This window comes from Aquarana catesbeiana, linkage group LG06 (genome assembly GCF_042186555.1).
Source record: "Aquarana catesbeiana isolate 2022-GZ linkage group LG06, ASM4218655v1, whole genome shotgun sequence".
Classification (NCBI taxonomy): domain Eukaryota; kingdom Metazoa; phylum Chordata; class Amphibia; order Anura; family Ranidae; genus Aquarana; species Aquarana catesbeiana.
This window is the reverse complement of record NC_133329.1, coordinates 346095324-346123144: the sequence shown is the minus strand read 5'-3', so window position 1 is coordinate 346123144 and position 27821 is coordinate 346095324. Positions and strand designations below refer to the sequence as shown.

General features: G+C 43.8%; 1 protein-coding gene across 3 annotated transcripts in view; it reads left to right on the top strand.

Moving 5' to 3' along the window:
* STK39 (serine/threonine kinase 39) overlaps positions 1–27821 on the top strand; it is a 673740-nt gene that overhangs the window by 183699 nt on the left and 462220 nt on the right. For all 3 annotated transcript variants that reach the window (XM_073633992.1, XM_073633991.1, XM_073633993.1), the window contains exon 3: positions 22293–22401. In XM_073633992.1, coding sequence (XP_073490093.1) covers positions 22293–22401 — 109 coding nt within the window. The remainder of the gene's footprint in view (positions 1–22292; positions 22402–27821) is intronic.

The window sequence follows — 27821 nt, the reverse complement described above, 5'->3', positions numbered from 1 at the left end:
GACGATTCGGTCTCGGGTGCCGACATCGCTGGACCCTGGGACAGGTGAGTGTCCTTATTTTAAAAGTCAGCAGCTGCAGTATTTTTAGCTGCTGACTTTTACATTTTTTTTCACGGGACTCCCTCTTTAAGATCCTCTCCCTCCACACGCTCCCCGTGGCTTGCCTCCCGTCGGAAAATGCATATGACGAACTGCGCATGTGCAGTCGATACGTCACGACAGCTGATCGGGAAATCAGCTGGAGTGACGTGACGTACTGCGCATGCGCAATACATAGTATGCATTTTTCAACGGGAGGCTGTGATATTAGCATAGGGTGCTCCACGTTGGAGCGAGTCGCTTGGGTCTCTGCTTTACTAATATGTGATTATTTTTTTTCATTTTTTTCATTGATAGGCATTCTTATATATATATCTTTCTTTTTTTATTATTTAGATTTATTTTTATTATTTTTTTATTTTATTTTTTTATTTATTTATTCTTTTTTATTATTATTTTTATTTTATTTACATTTATATATCTATGTATATATATTTATTTTGTTTGTTTTTATTTGTATTAATTTTTTAATTATTATTTTTTTATTCCATTTTTTCATTTTTTATTTTATCTCATTTTATTTTATTTTATTTCCATTTTATTTCTTTTTTCTTCCTTTTTTTCATTTTTTCCCTTTTTTCCCTCTGTTTCTGCCATTTCTGCCTTTTACCAGTTCTCTCCTTTCTATTGCTGTTCTTTCTTGTAATTTTTTAATATATTTTATGTGCTCTAATTATCTTCTCTTTTGCTCTCTTGTCTCTGCCTTGTGATCACTTTTGCTTTTCCCGAGCCTCGCTCCTACACTGACACTGTTTTCTCTACCTCCGCGCGCTCCCCGTGTCCCGTCGGAAAATGCCTCCTTCGTACTGCACATGTGCAGTCGATACACCAAGCCAGCTGATCGGGAAATCAGCTGGCGTGACGTTTATTGAAATATGGTTCAGTAAAAGCAAACGGCTAACATGTTTAGGCAACTCTAGCCTTGATCACAGCACAGTGATTATGGCTATTGGCAATAATCGCATGCCAAAAATCCAAAATAGTGGTTGTACCCAAATCAGTTGACTTGGGTACATTCTCTCTGCCCATAGATGGTTCAAATCCTGGCCAATCCCTGCTGAGCTGGCAGAGATTCGAACCATCTATAGCCAGCTTAACTCTGTGCAGGGAAGGTTAACAATAATGTTGCTGTAATGAGGTGTTGTCACCCTAGGACAGAAGTACCTATGGGTATACCTTGCTGGTATGATTTTCATAGTTATATAGTTAGTCAGGTTGAAAAAAGACACAAGTCCATCTAGTTCAACCAAAAAAAAAAAAAAATACAATCCCATATACACAATCCTTCACCCACAGTTGATCCCGAGGAATGTGAAAAACCCCAGCAAAGCATGATCCAATTTGCTCCAGCAGGGGAAATATTCCTTTCTGATCCCCCCGAGAGGCGATCGGATTTTCCCTGGATCAACTTTACCTATAAATGTCAGTACCCAGTTATATTATGTACATTTAGGAAAGTATCCAGGCCTTTTTTAAAGCAATCTACTGAGCTGGCCAGAACCACCTCTGGCGGGAGTCTATTCCACATTTTCACAGCTCTTACTGTGAAGAAACCTTTCCGTATTTGGATATGAAATCTTTTTTCCTCTAGACGTAAAGAGTGCCCCCTTGTCCTCTGTGATGACCTTAAAGTGAATAACTCAACACCAAGTTCACTAAATGGACCCCTTATGTATTTGTACATGTTGATAATATCCCCCTTTAATCCCGTCTTCTCAAAAGGGAATAGATTCAGTTCCTCTAATCTCCCCTCATAGCTGAGCTCCTCCATGTATATCTTATCAGTTTGGTTGCCCTTCTCTACACTTTCTCCAGTTCCCCGATATCCTTTTTGAGAACTGATACCCAAAACTGAATTTCATATTCCAGATGAGGTCTTACTAATGATTTGTACAGGGGCAAAATGATATCTCTCTCTCTGGAGTCCATACCACTCTTAATACAAGAAAGGACTTTGGTCGCTCTTGGATGGGTAAGTAATTCGTTGCTGGGGAGGCTCCTACACACAGAAGGTTTTTTATCTTAATGCATAGAATGCATTAAGATAAAAAAACCTCCTGCTTTTACAACTCCTTTAAGTCACACATATTTGAACGATTGTCTTTGAAAAACATGGGATGAGACTTGTCATGTGACCTTAGTGTCCAAACAAGTCGCACATGTGTGAATGGAGCCTTAGTGTTTTTGCTACTGAAACTTGTTTAGACTTTGTAAAATATCTGTTATAGGAAAAATCAGGATGAGGGACAATGCAGGGTGTGTGATCACAGACAGGGTTTATCTTTGTCATTCATTTATTGGTAGACTACAGCTGTGTTTGTTCAAACATTATATTGCTGTTATTATTATTATTATTTTTATTATTGTTTATTATTATTTCACATTCTGTAATAGACTTTTTCTTTCCTTATTCTGTTTTTTTTTTTTTTTTGCTTAGTCAGGCTTTTTGCAAATTGGCATGCTGTGATCTGTCCCCATAACAAGCAGGGAGGATTCTGTGATTGAACACAGTTTACAAATAAAGTGAAGCAGAAAAAAGACATAACAGAGAGGAAAAAAGAGATGTAAAATTTAAGATTTAAATTTAGGATCTCAAGATTTAAGAGTTTGTGTTAGGCCTATTCAGGGGTCACCATGATGTACCTTTAGGGCCAGTTCAGACCACATGCAGTCCAGTGTGTTTTTAACTGCATCAAAAACGCATGGAAAGTAGGTTATATGGTTTCCAATGGCATAGTTCACACCAGTGCGGTCAGTTCCAGTAAAAAAGTAGAACATGCTATATTTTTTTTGAACTGAACTGTAGTAGAAAGCGGTAAAACTCTTTAAAAAAGCACTGGAACGCATCAAAAACACAGCAGACCCCAGTACAGTAAAAATAAAAAAATAAAAAACCAGGAAAAAAAGCATCTGTAATGTATCCGGGAACACATCAAAAACGCACCGAAATGCGTCAAAACGTGTTACAAATGCGCATGCAGAAATGCATCTAGAATGGATTCTAGAATTGATTCTTTTTCTTTTTTTGGTTTGGCAATTCAAGAGACCCATCAGAGGGGGTGAGACACACCGCATCTTGCTTCAGCGTGAGGTGTGGTGGATACACACATACAAACACTAGAGTTCCATGTGAAATGAATAGTAGAATGGATATCAACCTATTTTTTTAAATACTTTATCATTTTTTGTATACTTAGTATATGTATGGTTAATATTCTTAACTTCTATGGTGTGTATTAATTAACATTCTCTTTACTGTGGTCTTATCATCCCCATGTGTGTTTCCTATTAACTCACAGGAGTTTTAAATTGTAATTACACTGCCCCTCAATTGTTGGAGGGAATGCTTTTGTTATATAAGTTTGATTTTATTTCATTTTTTGTATGCTATGAGGAAGGCTCCAGCCGAAACGCGTTCGATTTTCACAATGTTGCAACTACTGTAGGGCTTTAACACGCTTACCGACCAGCCACCGTTATACGGCAGCAGGTCGGCTCTCTTGCGCAAAACGTCGTGGCTGTACAACGGCTTGCGCAGGCGCGATAGCGGGCTGAGTGAGCGCACCCGCGGGTCGGGTGGGCTTCATGTCCTGCGATCGCGGTGACCAACGAAATCCAATGGAAACAAAGAAGAATGGGGGCACATCCAGAAGTAAAATGAAAAGAAATGATTGGTCCATAAAATCAAACGAACATGACAAACATCAATCCAAAAAAGGTGCTCAGTGGACGCTTTTCACACAGACGTGCTTACTTATCATGTCCCTGCCAGCCCATCCCCCCTTACAGTTAGAACACGCTGAGGGAACACATTTAACTCTTTGATCTCCTAGTGTTAACCCCTTCCCTGCCAGTGTAATTTTTACATTCATCACTGCATTTTTATAGCACTGATCAATGTAATAATGTCACTGGTCCCCAAAAAGTGTCATTTGGGACCAGATTTGTCCGTCCTAATGTTGCAGGCCCGCTAAAAATCGCAGATCGCCGCCATTACCAGTAAAAATAATTAAAAATAAAGATCTTAAATCTATCCCGTAGTTTGTAGACGCGATAAGTTTTGTGCAAACCAATCAATATACGCCTATTGCGATTTATTTTTTTTTTTTTTACCAAAAATATGTAGAAGATTATATTTCGACCTAAACTGATGAATACATTTTTTTATATATATATTTTTTTGGATATGTATTATAGAAAAAAGTAAAAGAAATAGTTTTTTTTTTCCCAAAATTGACGCTCTTTGTTGATAGCGCAAAAAAATAAAAAACCGCAGAGGAGATCAAATACCACCAAAAGAAAGCTCTATTTGTGGGAAAAAAAGCATGTCAATTTTGATTGGGTATAGCGTCGCACGACCGCGCAATTGTCAGTTAAAGCGACGCAGTGCGATATCGCAAAAAATGGCCTGGGGCAAATCCTTCCCTGGGCTGAAGTGGTTAATCAAGTTGAATAATGAAAAGCATTCGTGTTGCCGGATCTTTGACTCTATGGATTTGAGCTGCCACAACTGCCCCGGGTTGGCTGGTGTTAGTACATAGTAAAGACCTAATACTGGCAGACTGTGGAACCCTATTATACCTTGTCCAGCCATTGTAATAAAGCATCACACACAGTGTCAGTGCAACCTTCTGTGACCACATAGGACTTCTTCATTAGACAAATGTCTTGGGAAGAGCTCTTGTTCAGCCTAAAAACATCTCCCTGACATTATTAGTGTTTTGTGATCTATTTATTAAATGTTTGGAGAAGATACTTCAGATCCATTGTGGAGACATGCACTCTTTTCTATGTGCTGATCATTCTCCTGTCCCTCAGACCCATGTCTGACCAGACCAGGATGAAACGTTCGACCCTCAGATGTGACATGACGCAGTATGACAAGGCAGTCTGTGAATGTTTATTAAATGTATAAACATGTATCCCTGCAGATTTACTCCTACAGAGTTACCATTGTGCTACATTTCATAATATTCATTGGCTTGATGTTAGACAGAACAGTATGACACCATGCACTTCACAAGGATTCCTAAAGCGTAACGCTAGGAAGAACCTCGGGAAAATACAGTAAATAAAAACACGCTGGGATTAACATATGTGTACTTTGCATCAGGAGATCAAATGATGTCATTACCTGGAATATGACTTGTACTGGGTTGTATCTGAACTGTGAGGCTGGGTTCACACTTATACGAATTGATCTGGGTTTCCCCACATTCAATTCGCATGACAGGAGACTGTGACTGGCTCTCAATGAAGCCGGTTCACACATCTCCGGAGCGGCTGCCAAGGTCCCGTGTGTCTTTGGCTCAGTTTCAGGTCCGAATTCAGGCAAAAATCTGGGACTGATTTGTCTCTGAAATGGAGAACAGGGATGCACCGGACCCCTTGCTGTGAGCTGCCTCAGAATTAAGTGTGAACCAAGCCTAAAACATGGCTTCTCTGTACGCTGATGAGAGGGTTGCTTTGATGGGTTTAGAGGAGGGAGAGACTCTAGAGCCCCCAGTGTGCTGATTCCTCATAGTAGTCCAAGGAGCACACATAGGGTTGCCACTTGTCCAGGATTCACCCGGACAGTTCGGGTTTGGAATCATGCGTCCGAGTTTCAAGCTGCCTGAAACCCGGACACATTATTCAGACTGGACTATGGCTTCCCAGCAGGGTTGCTGTCTGCAGCTGTCTAAGCCAAGAGTGTCTGTTACACTCTCTTTCACACTGTCCAAAGCCAGCACTAAGAAACCCCCCCCCCCCCCCCAAACACATACAGACGGGAGAGGAGAGAGGGCTTGATTTGCTCCTCTTCCTCCCCCCTACCCCTCCATGTCTGCCCACACTCCAATCCCCAGCACTGCCTCAGAAAAGGAAAGTGGGGGCTGGAAATTTGAAATCCAGCAGCCTCAGATACATCTGGATGAGAGGTGTTGACTGCGAAGGGGTGAGTGAGCTCACCATCCATCCCTGTCTGTGACTGAAGTCACCCCTTCTATTTCCTGCCTCTTAATGAGTGCACTAAGGTAAATCAGATTTCCTTAGAGCACCCCTTACATCAGGGTTTACCCTTTACACCAGAAGCCACAGTGTTCCCTCTTACATCAGAGTCCTCACCATGCATCAGAGTTCTCAATGTTCCCCCTTAAATCCGGGTTCCCAGAGCATTGCTTATGTTAGAGTCCCCAGAGTTCTCCTTTACATCAGAGTCTGCAGAGTCCCCCCTTACAGTGAATGGGAATGCTGTAAGTTCAAATGTAAAAGGGGAACTCTGTGGACTCTGATTTAAAGGGGGACTCTTGTAATTAACTTCATATGATTAGAAATGTTATTTAATTGCAAAATATATGTATAGGTTGTACCATAAAAAAAATTGCTGTGCACCGCTAAAGTGTTTGGATTTGACTGGAAGAAAAGGTGGTAACCCTAAGCACACAGCAGGCAGGGCAGGTGATCAGGGTCTGCATAGTGTCAGGTTTTGTAAAGAGTTGTGACACTCCTTATGCTGTGCATTCATATAACACAACAGGACTGGAGTTGGGCCTAAAAAGTTCATCTTTACCTAAAAAAGTGCCTCTGCAGGTAAGAAGCGGTGTCTGTTCAAAGCTGTATAATTTGTTTTTATTTACAAAGATATATAATACCTTTAGGCCTGTATCACACGGGCTTCAGGTTGTATAGGAGCAGTGTGAACAGCAAGCTTTGACAAGGTTTGTTTGTAAATGTTAAACTGGGAGTGTTGATTCATTGCCACTTTAACCTCCCTGGCGGTATGATTATTTCAGATTTTTGATGCTCAAGGCGGTACAATGTTTTATATTGTAGGCCTGTAATTCTAATGCCGCGTACAAACGACTGGAACTTTACGGCAGACTTTGTCCGGCGGACTTTTCCACAGACTTTCCGAATTAACGGACTTGCCTACACATGATCAACCAAAGTCCAACGGATTCATACGTGATGATGTACGACCGGACTAAAACAAGGAAGTTCATAGCCAGTAGCCAATAGCTGCTCTAGCGTTGGTTTTTGTCCGTCGGACTAGCATACAGACAAGCGGACTTTTCGACCGGACTCGAGTCCGTCAAAAAGATTTGAAACGTTTCATTTCTAGGTCCGTCGAACTTTTGGGGAAAAAAAGTCCGCTTGAGCCCACACACGATCGAATTGTCCGCCGGACCAAGTATGCCGTAAAGTCCGCTCGTGTGTACGCGGCATTAGGAATAACTCACTTAAATATGTCCAAACAAGAGTCTAGTAGACATTCCGGGTATGATAAAGTTTGGAAAAAAATTATAAATTATAATATAATAAATAACTATAAATAGTTATAAGAAATAATAATATAATAATAATAAAAATTAATCAATAATGTAATCAAATCAAAAACACTGAAATTTGCTCAGTTGCAGAATTGTCGCTGTCATTACTTTTCAGTGTCTGATGACGAATTTCCCCACAAATCACTATCGCTCAATTCTGCGAGTGATCCTAATTTATTATCGCTGTTTTCTAGTTGATCTAAAGCCACTTTTGATGTAAAGGGACGGTTTTGGTTGCTATGGACAATCTCCAGTTTCCAGGCAGAAAGAACAGTTTTTATAATATAAAACTGAATCCAGGACACTGGACAGACCACTAGGGACAAAGGGGATGTGAAATGATTTGATACAGTAATGTAATCTGTAATATTACAGTGTACTGTATGTACTCTGTGGTTTTTCACTTTTTGAATTTGGAGCCGTGCTCCGTCCTCGTGCGTCGCAACGCTCGCAGGGAACGGAGCTCGGCACTGTGATGAATCGAGCGAAGACACAGCCGCCGCACACAGCGGGGGGACATCGCAGGATCCTGGGGACAAGGGAAGTAACATGTACCTTGATCCTGCGATGCAATCCCGAGTGTGGCTCGAGGTTACCGCTTTTGGTACTGAAAATCCACCCCGAGCCACACTCGGGAATACCGTCAGGGAGGTTAAACTTGAAGGTTTTCAGGCTTGGACTTCTTGAAGCTTGTTAAAAGCTTGCTGAAGCCTGCTAGCAGCTTGCCTTAAAGTGGCAAACAACACTCCTATTAGGATCTGTGTTCATCAAAGCTTGCTGAAAATTCTACCAATGCTTTGTCAAAGCTTGCCTCCCCAGAGTGTCCAGTGGTACTTTCAGCCACTTTCTTGTAACCAATGCTGTTGGTGAACAAAAGATGCTAATCTCAATCTTATTTTATAAAGATCCTATTAGCTTACACTGTTCCAGCTGTAATTACTAGCTGGTCTTTGAATAACTGCTGCTTTTCACTAGTAAGATCTATGGATTCCCACACCATTAAAGCATTTCCTCTCACTTCCTGTTTTGGCTATGGGACAGGAAGTGAAGGGAAATCTCCCAAATGGTACACAGATGGTGAAAACAATTGACAGGGGTTATAACCTTCTCTTACTTTATCCAAAATGAAAAATAAAAAAAAAAATTGCCTTCAGTTTTGCTTGGATTCATCCTGTAGATTTGTGCTTTCTCCACCTCTTATGCTGCCTCCTAAATATTATATTTCCCCAGCAGCCATGAGATCAGCAAACATCAGACCTGGGGAAGCAGAGCTTTGCCCTTGGTTCTACTTTAAGGCCTCGTCACATGGGCATACATAAAAAAGTTCCGGCACCCCCCCCCAAAATAAAAATTAAAAGTCAGCAGCTACAAATACTGTAGCTGCTACTTTTACTGTTAGGGCACTTACCTATCCAGGTATCGAGTGGTGTCCTCATCCCAGCCAATTCCTGAATCGGCTCTTGGGTGCTGGTGCTGCCATCTTGGCTAAGGGAAACCGACAGTGAAGCCACGTGGCTTCACAGCCGTTTTTCACTGCGCATGCGCGATTCGTGCTTTGCTTTGTGAATAGGCAGGCTAAGGGGGAAGAGGGGAGGGGGTGAACTTCCGGCTCAGTATGAACTGAGCCGGAAGTGGGAGTGAGTACCTGTCAAAAACAAGTGCCCACTCCCCCCCCCCCCAAAGGTGCCAAATGTGGCCTTCTGGGTGGAACTCCACTTTAAATGTACACCCACGCGAGGGTCCTGTTTGACCACCAGATGTTTTGTTCATCCCTGTGCAGGCAGTCCCTTCCAGGTCAGTGGCTGCACAGACACACACCAACAGGGCCATCAAATTGGGACCAGAGGCTGTGTCCGTTCAGCCATTGTGTCCCAATTGACAGTGGGGCTGCCTGCACACGAATGCCTGGAACACTTGTTCATACCCACAAAGGCAACCACAGCTCTTGCAAGGGTGTATGGGGCCACTTTTCTTGACCCCAACACTTTATTGTACTACATGCCATAGTAATGACCACCCAAATCTGGACCAAGGTTTTAATGCCTGATAATATCAAGAATTCCAGTTGCAGAGCAGGTAAGGATTGCTAACCCAAAAAAATTGCCCTGGATTTTGTGAGATGAGATTAAATCAGAAAAAAAGTTTTGATAAGCAGAAGCAGCGTGATGTGAAAATGAAATACCTTTCCGAGTTTAAAAGTTGTATAGCACATCTCTGCAGAATGACATTTGTCCGGATTTTATTATACAAAGTGTTATATTGAAAGGGAGAGAACAATGTGCTGAGAGAAGCCGTACAGAATATGCCAGGAGCTAAGGCAGGGAATGGGAGTGCAATCTTTCAGGTTAAAATGACCTTAGGCTGATGTCACATGAGCGACTCTACTGCTAGCAATCCTGCCACAGGCCATTTATTAAATCACCAGCAGCAGAATTTCTATGAGGCTGCCTGCTTTGTCTCTGTCTGTAGTTGAGACAGCAAGATGTCGCTCCCATCACTACTTCTCACTGCATGCGGCTACTGAGTGAGGGATTCCATATTGATAGATCTGCTGCTGCTGGTGATCTGTATCTAGTGGCAGAATCACCTGAATGACATCTGTTGATTAGAAATTGTTTTATTTGAGAAGCTGACACCCCTGCCAGGTAGCACAGACCCTTGACCTCCAATTCAGCAGAACATCTTGGTCAAAACCACACCCACTTATCTGCTAATTGGACAGTTAAGGAGCAGCAGCACACTGAGGTTATTCTTTTGCTCATTCTACTCTGTTCTTCCATCAGTCCGTATGTACAGCAGCAGATCCAATCTTTTTTTTTTTTTTTTTTAAATCTATTTTTATTCAGATTTTAAGAAAAAAAACATACAAACATATACAATTTGGTTGGTTAGTTTGTACAAGTAAAACAGCTAGCACATCGGGTAATCAAAGTGAGTAGCTGTAATAATACATACATGAAATACAAATGTAGGACATGAATGTAGGATATAGATATCGCTTTCCCCCTGCTAGAGGGTAGGCTTTGGCTGGAGTTAAAAAAAAAAAAAAAAAAAAGGAAAATAGGACCATAGCTCATGAAAGCCGATATCTGTTAACCGAAGGCTACATTTGTTCGTCAATTCTATGGTAAGATCCAATCTTTTTTAGTTGAGTACTGTTGTGCATGTGATTACAAGAAACACACACTGGCGTTGATTTACTAAAATTGGAGAGTGCAAAATCTAGTGCAGCTCTGTATAGTAACCAATCAGCTTCCAAGTTTTTTATGGCAAAGCTTAACGCCCCTTTCACACTGACGGACAAATCAGGTCCGCCTGTAAGTTTTTTAGATGGACCCAATCAGAGCATGTATTGCTTTCTATGGAACGGTGAATGTCAATAGACGTGTTCGTTGACACTCACCGATATCTGACCCTATCCGCTAAAAACAGACAGATGGGGATTTGTTCCCCATCTGTCTGGCAGATCGGATTGGATGACAGTCGGATGGAAACGGACAGGAAGTCTGTTTCCATTCGGCAGCCCATAGAAGACAGCGGACTGTGTCCGTGTTCGCTCTGCATCAGCGGAGCAGACACGGACCTGTCATCCGCCTGCCCAGTGGGGATCAGTGGGGAGATCCTCTGATGAGTGTGCAGATCTGCTTGCGGACTCCAGCAGTATGAAAGGGGCCTAATTGAACAAGCTGAAGTTAGAAGCTGCCATACAAAGCTGTACCAGATTTTGCACTCTGCAGTTTTAGTAAACCCTACTGAGACAAGCTCAGGTACTTAAAGCAGTATTAAACTCCTTAACATTTTTTTTTATCTGAGCCCCCTGTAGCTTTATGCCCTAATGTGTTTGTGTGCTTTGCTCTACACTGCGTTTGCGGGGCTGCTTTTGTCTTCATCCAGTTTCCTTTCTGAGGTCACTCCATTCGGCCGCTTGAATGGCCGGGCCTTGATGACTTCACTCCCACGCATGCACATGGCAGTCACATTGCTACAATACAGAGTGGGTGTCATGACGTACTCTGAGCTGTGCACGCACGGTGCCATGACGTACTCTGAGCTGTGCTTGCATGGTGCCATGACATACTCTGAGCTGTACACGCACATTGCCATGACGTGCTCTGAGCTGTGCACGCACGGTGCCATGACGTACTCTGAGCTGTGCACACACAGTGCCATGACGTACTCTGAGCTGTGCACGCACGGTGCCATGAAGTACTCTGAGCTGTGCACGCACAGTACCATGACGTACTCTGAGCTGTACACGCATGGTGCCATGACGTACTCTGAGCTGTGCACGCACGGTGCCATGACGTACTCTGAGCTGTGCACGCACGGTGCCATGACGTACTCTGAGCTGTACATGCATGTTGCCATGATGTACTCTGAGCTGTGCACGCACAGTGCCATGATGTACTCTGAGCTGTGCACACACGGTGCCATGACGTACTCTGAGCTGTACACGCATGTTGCCATGACGTACTCTGAGCTGTGCACGCATGGTGCCATGACGTACTCTGAGCTGTGCACACATGGTGCCATGACGTACTCTGAGCTGTGCACACATGGTGCCATGACGTACTCTGAGCTGTGCACGCACGTTGCCATGATGTACTCTGAGCTGTGCACGCACGGTGCCATGATGTACTCTGAGCTGTGCACGCACGGTGCCATGATGTACTCTGAGCTGTGCACGCACGGTGCCATGACGTACTCTGAGCTGTGCGCACGGTGCCATGATGTACTCTGAGCTGTGCACGCACGGTGCCATGACGTACTCTGAGCTGTGCACGCACGGTGCCATGACGTACTCTGAGCTGTGCGCACGGTGCCATGATGTACTCTGAGCTGTGCACGCACGGTGCCATGACGTACTCTGAGCTGTGCACGCACGGCTCATTGTACATTACTGCTGATAGGTAGGTGGAAGCATTTATGGCAGAGGAGACCATCTCTTCTGTCATAAAACCCTGCCTCCTCTCAGTGTTTGTCTTACAAGTTTAATACCATTTTTATAGGGGAACAAAGCTGAAAAAAACTATACTGCGTGCAGATGGGCTCTTTATTGCAGACATACTGGGGTGGATTTACTAAAGGCAGATAGACTGCATTTTCAAGCGCAGTTGCACTCATTTTCCCTTAGTACAGAATACCCAACCAGGTCCAAAGAAAAAAAACAAACAAACAATTTTTGCTTTCACATGATTGGATGATGGAAATAAGCACAGCTTTACCATGTTTACTAAGGTCTGGGGAAAATGAATGCAACAGCACTTACAAAGTGCACAGTCTATTTGCCTTTAGTAAATCCACCTGCTCGCAATTTTTTTTTTCAGTTGTGTTCCCCTTTAAAAATGGTATTACACTTGAATATAAAAATAACGCTAAGAGAAGGCAGGGTTTTTATGAAGGAAGAGATGGTCCTATCTTTGGACCCATCAATTCACAAACGTCAGCGTTTGTGGTTGTTTTTTGCACATAATGTTCTCGCACACGTTTAGGTTTTAAAGTGGAACTTTGGGCTAACCACTTAAAATGGGTGGACGAGGTGGAGACATGTTTTGTCTCTTCTGCATTAAAAGACGACTTACTTGCTTGTTCACCCTTGTACAGTGAGCCGTGCATGCGCAGCTCATTGTACAAATTTGGCAATACCGAACCTGACTGAACTCCCACCCATACACGGGAGTGATGTCATCCCCGCCTGGCCAGTGACAGCAGTCAGCGGTTGAGGGGGACATGCAAGGAAAATAAAAAACAGCATTTTTGCTTGTACATGATTGGATGATAAAATCAGCAGAGCTTCCCTTCATTTCATATCTACCCCTCAGATTTACAGCTAATGCATTTATTTCTACGTGCACTTTTAGTGAAAAGTGGATTTGCCTTTAGAAAAACAGCCCCATAATGCCCCATAATGTTTCTGTTTATTTTTGTGTTGCAGCATTTCCTGATTTCTGATCTAGGCCATACTGCTTTCTGGGATTGGTATGTCACAGCTATGCCAGGAGGTAGTGTGTTACCAAGCTGCCACTTTGCAATGAATTTCTGCATGCACAGATGCCCTGTCAGTCTCTGGCAGGTCTCAAAAACCTAGAAGAGGCCAGAGGCACATCTGCACACGTGGAGGATTTAGTAAAACGGTGGTGTGGAAGTAGGAGGCATTCATGCAGTGGTTAAGTTCCACTTTAAAGCCCAACTTCCAGAGCAGTTCTATGCACAAGACTGCGAGACCGCGTGGGGGGGGGGGACTTTTTTATTGCCTGGAGTTGAACTTTAAATCTTTTCTTTTACTCAATGGAAAGATATTTACTACCGTGTTTCACCGAAAATAAGACCTACCCCGAAAATAAGACCTAGTGCTATTTTCCAGGAGGGCTGCAATATAAGCCCTACCCCGAAAATAAGTCCTAGTGATTGTGTGCTTTTCGAGGAAACGCGGTATAATCCAGTTACGGCGGTGTGCAGTGTACTGTGTGTGTCTCTAGCGGTGTCAGGTGCCTTTGATACAGAGCGGCGCTCAACTGATCTCCCCGCTGGTCTCCTCTTCTCCCGCCTGTTTGCGGGGGGATCTCGGCCCCCTTCCTTTCGCAGAGCTTCGCCGGGTCACTGAAGGTACGGTGCAGAGCCTCTGCAATCAACATGTCATACTGTGTGCGGTATGCAGCATGGATACTCCTGTCTCCACACGGTATTTACAGATTTTTTTTCTTCACATGCTGGCTGATGTGCTCTCTTCCCTGCTTCGAGCATTGCAGAGGGAGGGGGGCTGGGGTCCCTCGCTGGCGGCTGGGAGAGGTGGAGGAGAGCTGAGGTGTTTGGCACTGTTAGATTGCAGGGGCACACACATTCTGTATTGTGCGCTACTGTAAAAGAAAGGATTTGGGCATTTTAAGTTTGTTCAAACTGGGGTTTTCCTGGCAGGAAGGGAGAGAGAGAATATGTTAAGACCTACCCTGAAAATAAGCCCTACTGGGTCTTTTGTTGCCAAAATTTATATAAGACCCGGGCTTATTTTCGGGGAAACACGGTAGGAGGAGGAGATGGTTGTTAGGAGCAAAATCAGTTTTTTTCAGGTGCTGCCAAAAACACATGACCATATCCAACGCATTGCTCAGATGTGAACGGGCCCAATATAATTACATGAAAATCTGAATGTTGAGTGTTGAAGCACTTCTGGAAATGTGCTTCAAATCGCAAACATGCTCAGAGGAGTTAGTGACTGTTTACCTCTGCTGTGTAGCAAGTACATTTTTTAAAATTTTCTTTATACAGCCTAATGGTTTTGCACAGAGCAGCTGCAATCCTCCTCTTTTGGGGTCCCCCACTGGCGCTCCTGACTTCTTCCCCTTGCCTGGCTACTATGGGGGCACTTGTGCATGCTTGTTCCCAATCCAGATTTGTGTGTCCATTGACACATAGAGCTGGTTCAACCCTGCCCTCCTCCATACCCTCACTGGCTGTAATTGAAAGCAGCAGGAGCCAATGACTCCCACTGCTGCCTCTCTGTTCAATGAGGAGAGAGAAAGCCGAGAGAGCTGCTGCTCCTGTGCACATCACTGCATGGAGAACGGGCTCAGGTAAGTATAAGGGGGGCTGGAGCTGCATGGAGAAGGTTTTTTTACCTTAATTCAGACAATGCATTAAAGCGGAGTTCCACCGAAAACAAAAAAAAATGTATAAGTCAGCAGCTACAAAAAGTGTAGCTGCTGACTTTTAATAATCGGACACTCATCTGTCCCACAGCCAGCGATGTGGGTGCATGAAGCCCCTCTCCTCTCTCCCTCCTCTCCACGCCAGCATTCTTACTGTGGGCGCCCGACTGTGGCTTCCTAGCCGGGCACACACTGTGCATGCGCGAGCCACGCTGTGAATGGCCGGGCAATTCTCTGGGACCTGTGACGTGTCCTAGAAGATTGCAGGGAGGGAGGGGGGAGAGGTGATCTTCCTTCTGGTGCCCCGGGAGGAAGTGGGAGCTGGGTGCCTCTAAAAAGAAGGTATCCGCCCCCCCCCCAAAAAAAATTACAGGGGGTCACCATCACTTAAAGCGGAAGTTCCATTTTTGGGTGGAACTCCGCTTTAAGGTAGAAAATCTTCTGCCTTTAGAACCACTTTTTTTTTTTTTCAGCCTGTAGATGCACCTCCATGCACACATAGGTGTTTAAAAGAATATTGAAAGAGGAGCGTTTACAGGCTGAAAAAAACTCACAAAGGCACGTTCAGAAGAGGAACTTTATGGGTCAGTAAAGGTAACTTTTTATATATTTTTTTTATTAACAAACATGTCTGTACTTACCTACTCTGTGCAATGGAATCGCACAGAGCGGCCAGGAACCTCCTCATTTTGGGTCGCCCACCAGCGCTCCTGGCACCTTCTCTCTGTCCAGTACCCCCCATGGGGAGCTGGGTGTGCTCGCACCCAGTCCCTTTGCTGCATCCATTAACACAGACAACGAGACTCAGCCCCCCCCCCCCCACTCTGTCGTCACTGGGTTTGATTGACAGCACTGGGGGCCAATGGCTCCCCGTGCCCCAGCAAAGCCAGCAAGACCCGGAAGTGAGGGGCGAAACGATCTGCCGATGTGCATGGCGCTGGTTTGAAAGGGGTCTCAGGTAAGTAAAGGGGTGCTGAGAGGGCAATGCTAGGAATGCATTACGGTAAAAAATGTTTAGACTTTACAATCCCTTTTAAGCAGAAAAAACGCTATATGCATCTAAACGTGCATAAACACGATATGTGTAAAGCATAAGTGCGTTAATGCATTCCAATGGCTAGAATAACCGAATATTTTGGCCAGTAGAATGCATTTACGCTCAAATGATAAAAGAGCCTAAATGTGTGTGCCATGCGCAGCAAATAAGCAGAATTTTCCTGCTAGGAGTTGTGACATTCAGAGGGGCTTTGACAGACCCCCATGTGTATAATGCCTATAGCTTTTAAAGTACTGCCAGAGTTTTGTTTTAAACAAATATGTTTATGAGGCATAGATGTCTAATTAATACAGAAGTTTACTTATGTTTACTATGTTTAAAATGTATCTGATTAGCAAAAAAAAAAAAAGCAGTAAATATTTGACCTTGTGTGTGTGGATCTGTATGGACGTTTTTTAATTATGTGATAAACACTTTGACAATAGTAGTTATAGTGACATCTAGAGGCCATAAAAGGGTACTGCCTGCTCAGTTAAAGAAAAGTTTTGTAATAGAGATAAAGCCAGAGTAGGAGTCATGGGGTTTATTTACTAAAGGCAAATCTACTTTGCACTGTAAGTGCACTTGGAATTGCAGTCGCTGTAGATCTGAGGGGGACATGCAATGCAAATAAAAAACAGCATTTTCCCTTGCACATGGTTGGATGGTAAAATCAGCAGAGCTTCCCCGCATTTCAGATCTTCCCCTCAGTTCTACAGCGACTGCACTTCCAAATGTACTTTCAGTGCGAAGTTGATTTTTCCTTTAGTAAATTAACCCCCATGTGCTTACATTATGAGGATTATTTTTATTTTTTAACATTGCCTTGTATATGCGAATGATCAACTGTTAAAAAAATAAATAAATGGCAGTATAAACTGTATTCATCTAAACTAGGGGTCAGAAATAAATCAGTTTATCTAGTTAACATTTCAGGTAGGTCTACAAAAGATCATGTTATATAAAAATATGTCCAGCTGCTTTTAATGCGTTTTTATTCTTCATCCTGTAATATGACACATTTAACAGTACTTTACAGAGGACATTTAATCATTCACCCCAATCAATTCTGATTAAGTGATGCAGCCAAAATACAGTCAGATGTAAACACTAAGGAGCGTATTTATAAAGCAGTAAATGTGACTTTCACCAAACATTCACCTATCAATGTTATTGAAAACAAATGCACCATGAGTATTCACCTGCAAAGAATGTTTGTTGAATTTCAGGTTCACTGCTTTTCACCTAAAGCTAGCCATTGATGGAGCGATTTTCTTTCCTGCAAAATAAAATCGCTTGATTCCCCTAATAACACTGACTGTGTAACCTGTGGTTGCAGGAAAGAAAACTTCTCTGTGTGTGGTCAGCTTTAGGGGCAAAAAGCAGTGATCTTGACATTCAATAAGCTATATCTACAGGTGAATACTCATGGTGCATTTGTTTTCAATAACATTGATAGGTGAATGTTTGGTGAAAGTCACATTTACTGCTTTTACTGTATAAAAATATACTCCTTAGTGTTTACGTCTGACTGTATCTTTGGCTGCATCACTTCATCCCGTGGAGCCATTGTGTTGTGCTACAATAGCTGCTGGCAATAATTGCATGTAAAATACAACAGGCTGGTTGTATCCATGTTGATCGATTGGTCAGCTTGGGTACATTCAGCCTGCCCATACATGGTTTGAATCTCAGCTTTGCAAGGTCACAGTACTACACAAATACATTATTTCATTACATTCACATTTGCAAATAACACCATCAGCAGATTTCTGGGGCTGAAATCACAGATGATTGCCAACAGCTGCTTCTGGGAAGCCTGTACAAAGCAATGACAGGCTGAGAAGAGCTGCCGCTGTTCCGCACATCCAGCGGTTTCCTGCGGTCAGGGACAGATGGTCAGTGCTGGCCACAAAATGTCATCACCCGGGGCCAATTATCTGTGCCTAACCACAGGTAACCGCTTAATGTGTGGATACAATAGCTGTGACTCCTGTTAACCTGCCATTGCTTTGTACAGGCTTCCAGGCCACAGCTGTCCTCCACCACCTGTCATATCAGCTGCAGAAATCCGCTGACGGTTCTATTCACAAGTGTGAATGAGGTCTAACTCCTTAACCATACAAATATCTTCTCCCCCCATCCTTGTTTTGGTCCTACTTGCATCTGGGAACCCTCAGTCTCTAGTGTGGGTCACCCTTATCCCATTTTATTTTTCAAGCTTTGATTCTTCCAGTGAAGATCTTTATCATATCAACGTATTGGAAGATGTGTTCGGGGGAGAGGGAACTAATCTTACACTATGCATTTTTTATCACGTTGTCTGTTGGGTCAGGGAACAGCTTATGACAGGTACCCATAAAGCTGTGATTTTAGCCTGGGTGAGCACGTTTATTACCACCTGCTGTTACTCTAAGATCTTCTAGCCCATGGCCACCTTTTGATCTCCGAGTCATCAAGGCTTCTCTGCAGTGTAATTATTTGAAGAGGGGCCTTTGATCATCTGGGGATCAAAGAAAATAAGACAAGATTTCTGGAAGAAGGAGACTGGTATATAACCAGCACAGCTTCCAACGGGTGAACGGTGAAATCGGACAACAGATTCAAGAATGAAAATCAGCCCCTTAAGTGATGGCTCAACTAAGAGATAAAAAAACATATTTGGTTACCTAGAAGAGGCACAGCCACTGATGTACACATTACATTTGGAACAAATGAAGGGTTAAATCATGATTTAGATTTTCTTTGTAGTTTTGCATTCAGAAAACCAGAGCCCAGCAATGTTTCGGTTTGGATATAACTGCAATAAATTGACAGTGAGAATTTCCAACCTCCGCACATTACTGTGATGGGAAATAGGAAGTTGATTGGAGGCCAAAAGATGTTCATTGTTCTGTCACACCATTCACTGGGCTGCCAAAACAAACCCTGAAGGCAGACACAAAGTGGACCTTGATTTGGAGTCTTGTTTGAAGGACCACAATAAAACCTTGAACAGAGTCCAGAAAGCAGGATTTGTGTGTGAAATGATGACTGTACACATTAAAAATAGACTATCAGTGAGGCCGTTAGCTGCAGAGTGAGATCAGTGTAACTGTCCAGAAACAATGTAGACATTTACTAAGTCTACCTTCTGATGTATGTTACAACAGTAAGCTAATTATATATATATATATATATATATATATATATATATATATATATATATATATATATACTGTATTTATTGGCGTATAACACTCACTTTTTCACCATGAAAATCGGGTGCAAATAGCGTGTGCGTTTTATACGCCAATACTTCAATTTTAGCTGCCTCGGAGGGGGGCGGGACGAGCGCCGTCAGATAACATACAGTGAGAATCTCCTGTTTACTTGGCGGCCTCTGTAATAGAAAGTCCCGTCTCCTGGGCTGCCATTGGACCACTGTTCTGTCTATCATAGGAGATTCTCACTGTATGTAATCTGTCGGCACTCGTCCCGCCCCCCTCCCTGTCCCCTCTAGGCTGCAGATGGGCATCGATCAGGCTGCACTGATGGCAGTGGTGAGGCTGCTGCAATGATGGCAGTGGTGAGGCTGCTGCATTGATGGCAGTGGTGAGGTTGCTGCATTGATGGCAATGGTGGGGCTGCATTGATGTGGACTAATGAGGCTGCATTGATGGCACTTGTGAGGCTGCAGATGGGCACTGATCAGGCTACATTGATGGCAATGGTGAGGCTGCAGATGGGCACTGACCCTTATTTTGCTTCAAAGTTACTTATTAAAAATTTAAGTTTTTTTCCTGAAACTTCCCTCTTAAAATGAATGTGCGTGTTATACGCCGATAAATACGGTATATATATATTAAATTGTTCTGTCTAATGCAGGTAACCAGATTCTTCTGTGCTGTTTGACGCATGGTCGCTATAGCCATTAGCCATAATAAGTGATACTAAAGGTACAATTTCTCTTGTGTTAAAGTAAAAGAAAGAGGTTTTACTTACCTGCTCTGTGCAACAATATAGCACAAAGCAGTCCCAAACCTCCTCTTTGATAATCTCCAGTTGGCGATGTTCGCTCCTTCTTCCCCCGAGTGCCCCCCTTAGCAAGCAATGTGCTATAGGAGCACCCATACACACGCATTAGCGATCCGAGATCCACACACAGCCATGGTAAGATATGTGCCCTTCCTCCTCACAGGAGTTTGACTGACAGCAGGAGCCTATGGTTCCCACTGCTCTCAGTATCTCCTATGAGACCAGTAAGAGTGGAGAGCATTGCTGCAGCTAGGACAGTGCTGGATCAGTGAAAGGAGTCAAGTAAGTGTTTGGGGATGTGTGTGTGTGTGTGGGGGGGGGGGGGGGGTCATAGGATAGGCAGTGGGGAGTTTTTTTTACCTTTAAGCACAAGTTCACCTTTTAAAAGCATTTTTTATAAATGCACTTTTTTTTTGCAGGTAAAAAAAATGCACATTTTTTTTTGCAGGAGTCTGGAAAGCATTGCACAAGATCGCTGGTGCTGTGCAGTACTCCTGCAGATTGTCAGTGTAATATGTCTGCCCTTAAATCATACGGGCAGGAAGCTTCACACTGACAGGAAGACTTAATTAACTACCAGAGTGCTCAACAGCACCGTGGTAGATCAACTACAAGCCAACAGATACAAAGGATGTTGGTACTTGTAGTTCATTCATTCACAGAACTCTGTGAAATGGTGACGTGACTGTGTGGGTGGACGCGCTTTTTTCAAAAAGTGACAGCTAAAAAAATAAAGATCGCAAACCTGCCTATACTTACCCTGCTCTGTGCAATTGTTTTGCACAAAGCAGCCCTGATCCTCTTCTTCTGGGGTTCCCCGCCGGCACTGTGCAGGCTTGCTACCGAGTCCCGCTGCTGCGCCTATTGAAGCAGACAGTGGGACTCGGCCCTGCCCCCCAGCTGTCGTGTCACAGGATTTGATTGACAGTCAATGGCTCTGCCCAGTCAGGAGAGAGACAGCGACTAGAGCTGCTGCGCTTGTGCACATAGCTGGATCGGATCAGGCTTAGGTGAGAAAAAGGGGGGGGGGGTTTGGGGGGGAGCTGCAGCACAGCAAGTTTTTCACCTTAATGCATAGAATGCATTAAGGTGAAAACCTTGAGACTTTACAACCACTTTAAGCCTCTGGCAATAATTGCATCAAAACTCTGACATGCTAGTTGTACCTAAGTTGATAGATTGATCAACTTGGGTACAATCAGCCTGCACATACATGATTCAAATTTTGTCCGGTCCCTGCTGATCCATCCAATATTCGAACGATGTCTGGCGCTCCTCCTTGCCTTGTTAAACTGTTGTCAGTGAGACAAGAAGTAAAGGTAAATCTCTCTAACATATCCCTATAAAACAGTAAAAATTCAACATGAGTTCTAATCCTTCCTTACTTTATCGAAAACTAGAAGAATTGTTGGCTTGATAAGCACTTTAATATATTAAAAGGAGCTCTGACAATAAAAAAAGAACTAAAGCTGCTAGCAGATGGAAGGGGTAGGCATGCAGGTAGCGGGTTTAAAGTGCAGGCCACCTTTTTTCTTTTTTCAAATGATGGCTTCACCTTGTCACTTACCCAGAGCAAGTATACAAACAAGGACTTCACTCTGACTTTCTTGTTCTGCAATCCTCTGGGCCAGTAAGGAAGCATTAAAGTATACAGAGTGCCATAGCCGGAGAACTAGCATGATCAGAAGGAGTTCAGCAATGGAACTTTCCATATTTGACTAAGGAAAGATTTCCTTTAACGAGAAATTTCAGTATAATAATCATATTGCAGTATTCAGTGGATGAGAGTTTGATGCCAATTGGTTTGTCTGGTCTCATCTCCTAGAGATCCCATCTCTGCCTTTCTGTAGTGGCTGGATACATTAGAGGGGAACTCCTTTGATTTGCTGATAGTAGCCGATACTGCTTAGAAAACTGGGAAGATTTGCAAAGAATTGTGCAGGTTACATACTAATAAAATATCTCCGAATTTCTAATTATGAATAGACAATTTTGCAAATATGTTCAGCCTATAATTGCAGATCTGCTTATTATTTCATACTGTTTTTTTAACTAAAGGAATTTTCTGCTTATGCTTTCGTTTTATGTTCAAATCACAGATATTTATGAGAGGTATTGAGCTGTCACTGCTTTTATTCAGTCTGTTACATATGATTAACCCTTAATGGTATGTTTCTTTTGCAGAAAGAGATACAAGCCATGAGTCAGTGCAGCCACCCCAATGTTGTAACATATTATACTTCATTTGTGGTGAAGGAGGAGCTGTGGCTGGTTATGAAGTTACTAAGTGGAGGTAATGTATATGTCATGTATGTCAACTGACAAAGCTTGGTGACAAGATATTCTGATGACTTAGACCCCTTTCACACTGGGGCGGTTTGCAGGCGGTATTGCGCTAAAAATACCGCCTGCAAACCGCCCCTAAACAGCCTCCGCTTTTTGTTCAGTGTGAAAGCCCGAGGGCTTTCACACTGAAGTGGTGCGCAGGCAGGGCGGTGAAAAAAGTCCTGCAAACCGCTTTTTTGGAGCGGTGAAGGAGCGGTGTATTCACCGCTCCTAAACTGCTCCTGCCCATTGAAATCAATGGGACAGCGCGGCTATACCGCGGCAATACGGCCGCGCTGTACGAGGGATTTTAACCCTTTTTCGGCCGCCAGCGGGGGCTAAAACCGCACCGCTAGCGGCCGAATACAGCTACAAGAACGATGGTACAGCAGCGCTAAAAATAGCGCTGTTGTACCGCCGACGCCCCCACCGCCCCAGTGTGAAAGGGGCCTAAGTAGGGTTTCTCAACTATATTATTAGAAGCCTTATATACCTTCATAATTCCCAATAGTCCTTGCAGAGACAATATCCTCTAAATCAGGGGTCTCCAAACTTTTTAAACAAAGGGCCAGTCTACTGTCCTTCAGGATACAAACAAGTGGCCACTGCCCCCACCTAAAAACTAGTCTATTGTAGCAAGGAGCACTGGAAGGGAGACATATGTCAAACAAATACAAGGAGATTTCCAAGCTCAAACTTACCAACCAGCAAGCGACCAACCAAATTAACCTGTCTAACAATATGGGTTAAGTGGTTTAGTCTGTACACATTTGGAAATACATGTGTAAACTACAGGCCCAGTCTAGGCACCCTGTTTTCTGTAGTCCCTAACCCTGACTTCTGTGTCTTCACAATAGGAGCATTGTTATGGATAAATGAGGACAGGTGGTCTGCAAGGAGCCCACCCCTTCTTAAAGGTACAGGGGCACACTGAACACCCAGCACATAGCACTATGACAGCAAATATGTCAGTGTGTTGCCTGAACAAAATAATCAAAATACAAACAAGTGCCCACTGCTCTCACCTATAACTGGTCTATTGCAGCAAGGAGCACTGGAAGGGCGACATATGTCAAACAAATACAAGGAGATTTCCAAGCTCAAACTTACCAATAGGGATGAGCCGAACACCCCCCGGTTCGGTTCGCACCAGAACCTGCGAACGGACCGAAAATTCGCACGAACGTTAGAGCCCCATTGACGTCTATGGGACTCGAACGTTTGAAATCAAAAGTGCTCATTTTAAAGGCTAATTTGCATGGTATTGTCCTAAAAAGGGTTTGGGGACCCGGGTCCTGCCCCAGGGGACATGTATCAATGCAAAAAAAACTTTTAAAAACGGCTGTTTTTTCGGGAGCAGTGATTTTAATGATGCTTAAAGTAAAAAGAAAAAAAAGTGAAATATTCCTTTAAATATCGTACCTGGGGGGTGTCTATAGTATGCCTGTAAAGTGGCGCGTGTTTCCCGTGCTTAGAACAGTCCCTGCACAAAATGTCATTTTTAAAGGAAAAAAGTCATTTAAAACTGCTTGCGGCTTTAATGTAATGTCGGGTACTGGCAATATGGATGAAAATCAGTGAGACAAACGGCATGGGTACCCCCCAGTCCATTACCAGGCCCTTTGGGTCTTGTATGGATATTAAGGGGAACCTCGCACCCAAATTAAAAAAGGAAACAGCAGTATACAGGCTCTGTACTCTGAACAGCAGTATACAGGCGGTGCAAACAAGACAGGGACTGTAGGTTTGTTGTTAAGTAGAATCTGTTTGTAATGTCGAACTGGTACATTTTTAACGTGTTTAGCTCCAGCCAAAAAATCTATTTTAAGCTTTTTGGAAAACATAGGGAAGGGTTATCACCCCTGTGACATTTGTTTTGCTGTCTGTGCTCCTCTTCAGAAGATTTCACCTCACTTTTTGTCCCAATGACAAATGTTTTTTGAAAATTTGGGGTTTTTTGTGAAACAAGGATTGGTGATAAAGCATCAGTGGAAAGGAGAAATGTTTTTTCCATATTAACTCTTACAGGAGAGAATTTCCATTCCTAGGGGTAGGTTTCATCTCACTTCCTGTTGTCTCCTTCCGTTTGCAAGTAGGAGTTGTTTGAAAGTAGGGGCCTGCCCTATATACTCAGCAAAAATTTGGGCCTTAGGTGTTGTTGTGGCCACAACACTGTAAGCCCTCACAGGGCCCTGCTGTGAAATATTAGAAATATCAAGAATTGTAATTACATGCCCCCGTTGAACAGGGGCAGAAAAATTGGGCCTTTGGTGGTGGTGGTGCTGGTGCCACAACACTGTAAGTCCTCACTCTTGGTGGGCGCAGAAACGGGCCCTGCTGTGAAATATTAGATCAAGAATTGTAATTACATGCCCCTGTTGAACAGGGGCTGAAAAATTGGGCCTTAGGCACTGGTGCTGGTGCCACAACACTGCAACCCCTCACAGATACTCTAGGTGGAATGCAGGAATGAGCCCTGCTGCACAGTATTGCATAAAAAATTGTAATTGCACGCCCCTGTTAAACAGGGACTGAAAAATTGGGCCTTAGGCACTGGTGCTTGTGCCACAACACTGCAACCCCTCACAGATACTCTAGTTGGAATGCAGGAACGAGCCCTGCTGCAAAGTATTGCATCAAAAATTGTAATTACACACCCCTGTTAAACAGGGACTGAAAAATTGGGCCTTAGGCACTGGTGCTGGTGCCACAACACTGCAACCCCTCACAGATACTCTAGTTGGAACGCAGGAATGAGCCCTGCTGCAAAGTATTGCATCAAAAATTGTAATTACACGCCCCTGTTAAACAGGGACTGAAAAATTGGGCCTTAGGCACTGGTGCTTGTGCCACAACACTGCAACCCCTCACAGATACTCTAGTTGGAACGCAGGAACGAGCCCTGCTGCAAAGTATTGCATCAAAAATTGTAATTACACACCCCTGTTAAACAGGGACTGAAAAATTGGGCCTTAGGCACTGGTGCTGGTGCCACAACACTGCAACCCCTCACAGATACTCTAGTTGGAACGCAGGAATGAGCCCTGCTGCAAAGTATTGCATCAAAAATTGTAATTACACGCCCCTGTTAAACAGGGGCTGAAAAATTGGGCCTTAGGCACTGGTGCTGGTGCCACAACACTGCAACCCCTCACAGATACTCTAGTTGGAACGCAGGAACGAGCCCTGCTGCAAAGTATTGCATCAAAAATTGTAATTACACGCCCCTGTTAAACAGGGGCTGAAAAATTGGGCCTTAGGCACTGGTGCCACAACACTGCAACCCCTCACAGATACTCTAGTTGGAATGCAGGAACGAGCCCTGCTGCAAAGTATTGCATCAAAAATTGTAATTACACACCCCTGTTAAACAGGGGCTGAAAAATTGGGCCTTAGGCACTGGTGCTGGTGCCACAACACTGCAACCCCTCACAGATACTCTAGGTGGAATGCAGGAATGAGCCCTGCTGCACAGTATTGCATCAAAAATTGTAATTACACGCCCCTGTTAAACAGGGACTGAAAAATTGGGCCTTAGGCACTGGTGCTTGTGCCACAACACTGCAACCCCTCACAGATACTCTAGTTGGAACGCAGGAACGAGCCCTGCTGCAAAGTATTGCATCAAAAATTGTAATTACACACCCCTGTTAAACAGGGACTGAAAAATTGGGCCTTAGGCACTGGTGCTGGTGCCACAACACTGCAACCCCTCACAGATACTCTAGTTGGAACGCAGGAATGAGCCCTGCTGCACAGTATTGCATAAAAAATTGTAATTACACGCCCCTGTTAAACAGGGGCTGAAAAATTGGGCCTTAGGCACTGGTGCTGGTGCCACAACACTGCAACCCCTCACAGATACTCTAGTTGGAACGCAGGAACGAGCCCTGCTGCAAAGTATTGCATCAAAAATTGTAATTACATGCCCCTGTTAAACAGGGGCTGAAAAATTAGGCCTTAGGAACTGGTGCTGGTGCCACAACACTGCAACCCCTCACAGATACTCTAGTTGGAATGCAGGAACGAGCCCTGCTGCAAAGTATTGCATCAAAAATTGTAATTACACACCCCTGTTAAACAGGGGCTGAAAAATTGGGCCTTAGGCACTGGTGCTGGTGCCACAACACTGCAACCCCTCACAGATACTCTAGTTGGAACGCAGGAACGAGCCCTGCTGCAAAGTATTGCATCAAAAATTGTAATTACACACCCCTGTTAAACAGGGGCTGAAAAATTGGGCCTTAGGCACTGGTGCTGGTGCCACAACACTGCAACCCCTCACAGATACTCTAGGTGGAATGCAGGAATGAGCCCTGCTGCACAGTATTGCATCAAAAATTGTAATTACACGCCCCTGTTAAACAGGGACTGAAAAACTGGGCCTTAGGCACTGGTGCTTGTGCCACAACACTGCAACCCCTCACAGATACTCTAGTTGGAATGCAGGAACGAGCCCTGCTGCAAAGTATTGCATCAAAAATTGTAATTACACACCCCTGTTAAACAGGGACTGAAAAATTGGGCCTTAGGCACTGGTGCTGGTGCCACAACACTGCAACCCCTCACAGATACTCTAGTTGGAACGCAGGAATGAGCCCTGCTGCAAAGTATTGCATCAAAAATTGTAATTACACGCCCCTGTTAAACAGGGGCTGAAAAATTGGGCCTTAGGCACTGGTGCTGGTGCCACAACACTGCAACCCCTCACAGATACTCTAGTTGGAATGCAGGAATGAGCCCTGCTGCAAAGTATTGCATCAAAAATTGTAATTGCATGCCCCTGTTAAACAGGGGCTGAAAAATTAGGCCTTAGGAACTGGTGCTGGTGCCACAACACTGCAACCCCTCACAGATACTCTAGTTGGAATGCAGGAACGAGCCCTGCTGCAAAGTATTGCATCAAAAATTGTAATTACACGCCCCTGTTAAACAGGGGCTGAAAAATTGGGCCTTAGGCACTGGTGCTGGTGCCACAACACTGCAACCCCTCACAGATACTCTAGTTGGAATGCAGGAACGAGCCCTGCTGCAAAGTATTGCATCAAAAATTGTAATTACACACCCCTGTTAAACAGGGGCTGAAAAATTGGGCCTTAGGCACTGGTGGCAGCGCCCAGAACTAAAAATGTTCTTACAAGCTATCAGCGTGATCATTGCGGAGGAAGAGGATAATTACTCAGGATAGTCACTCAGCATCAGCATAGGCAGTCTTTGAAGGGATCTGAGATTTCAAAAAAAAATATTCGGTTACATCAGCATCAGGTGCTTGGTAGCTGGTGGTGATCCAAGACAGATTCATTTTTATGAGGGTCAGTCGATCGACCGAGTCGGTGGACAGACGCACCCTGTGATCGGTTACAAAGCCTCCAGCAGCACTGAATGTGC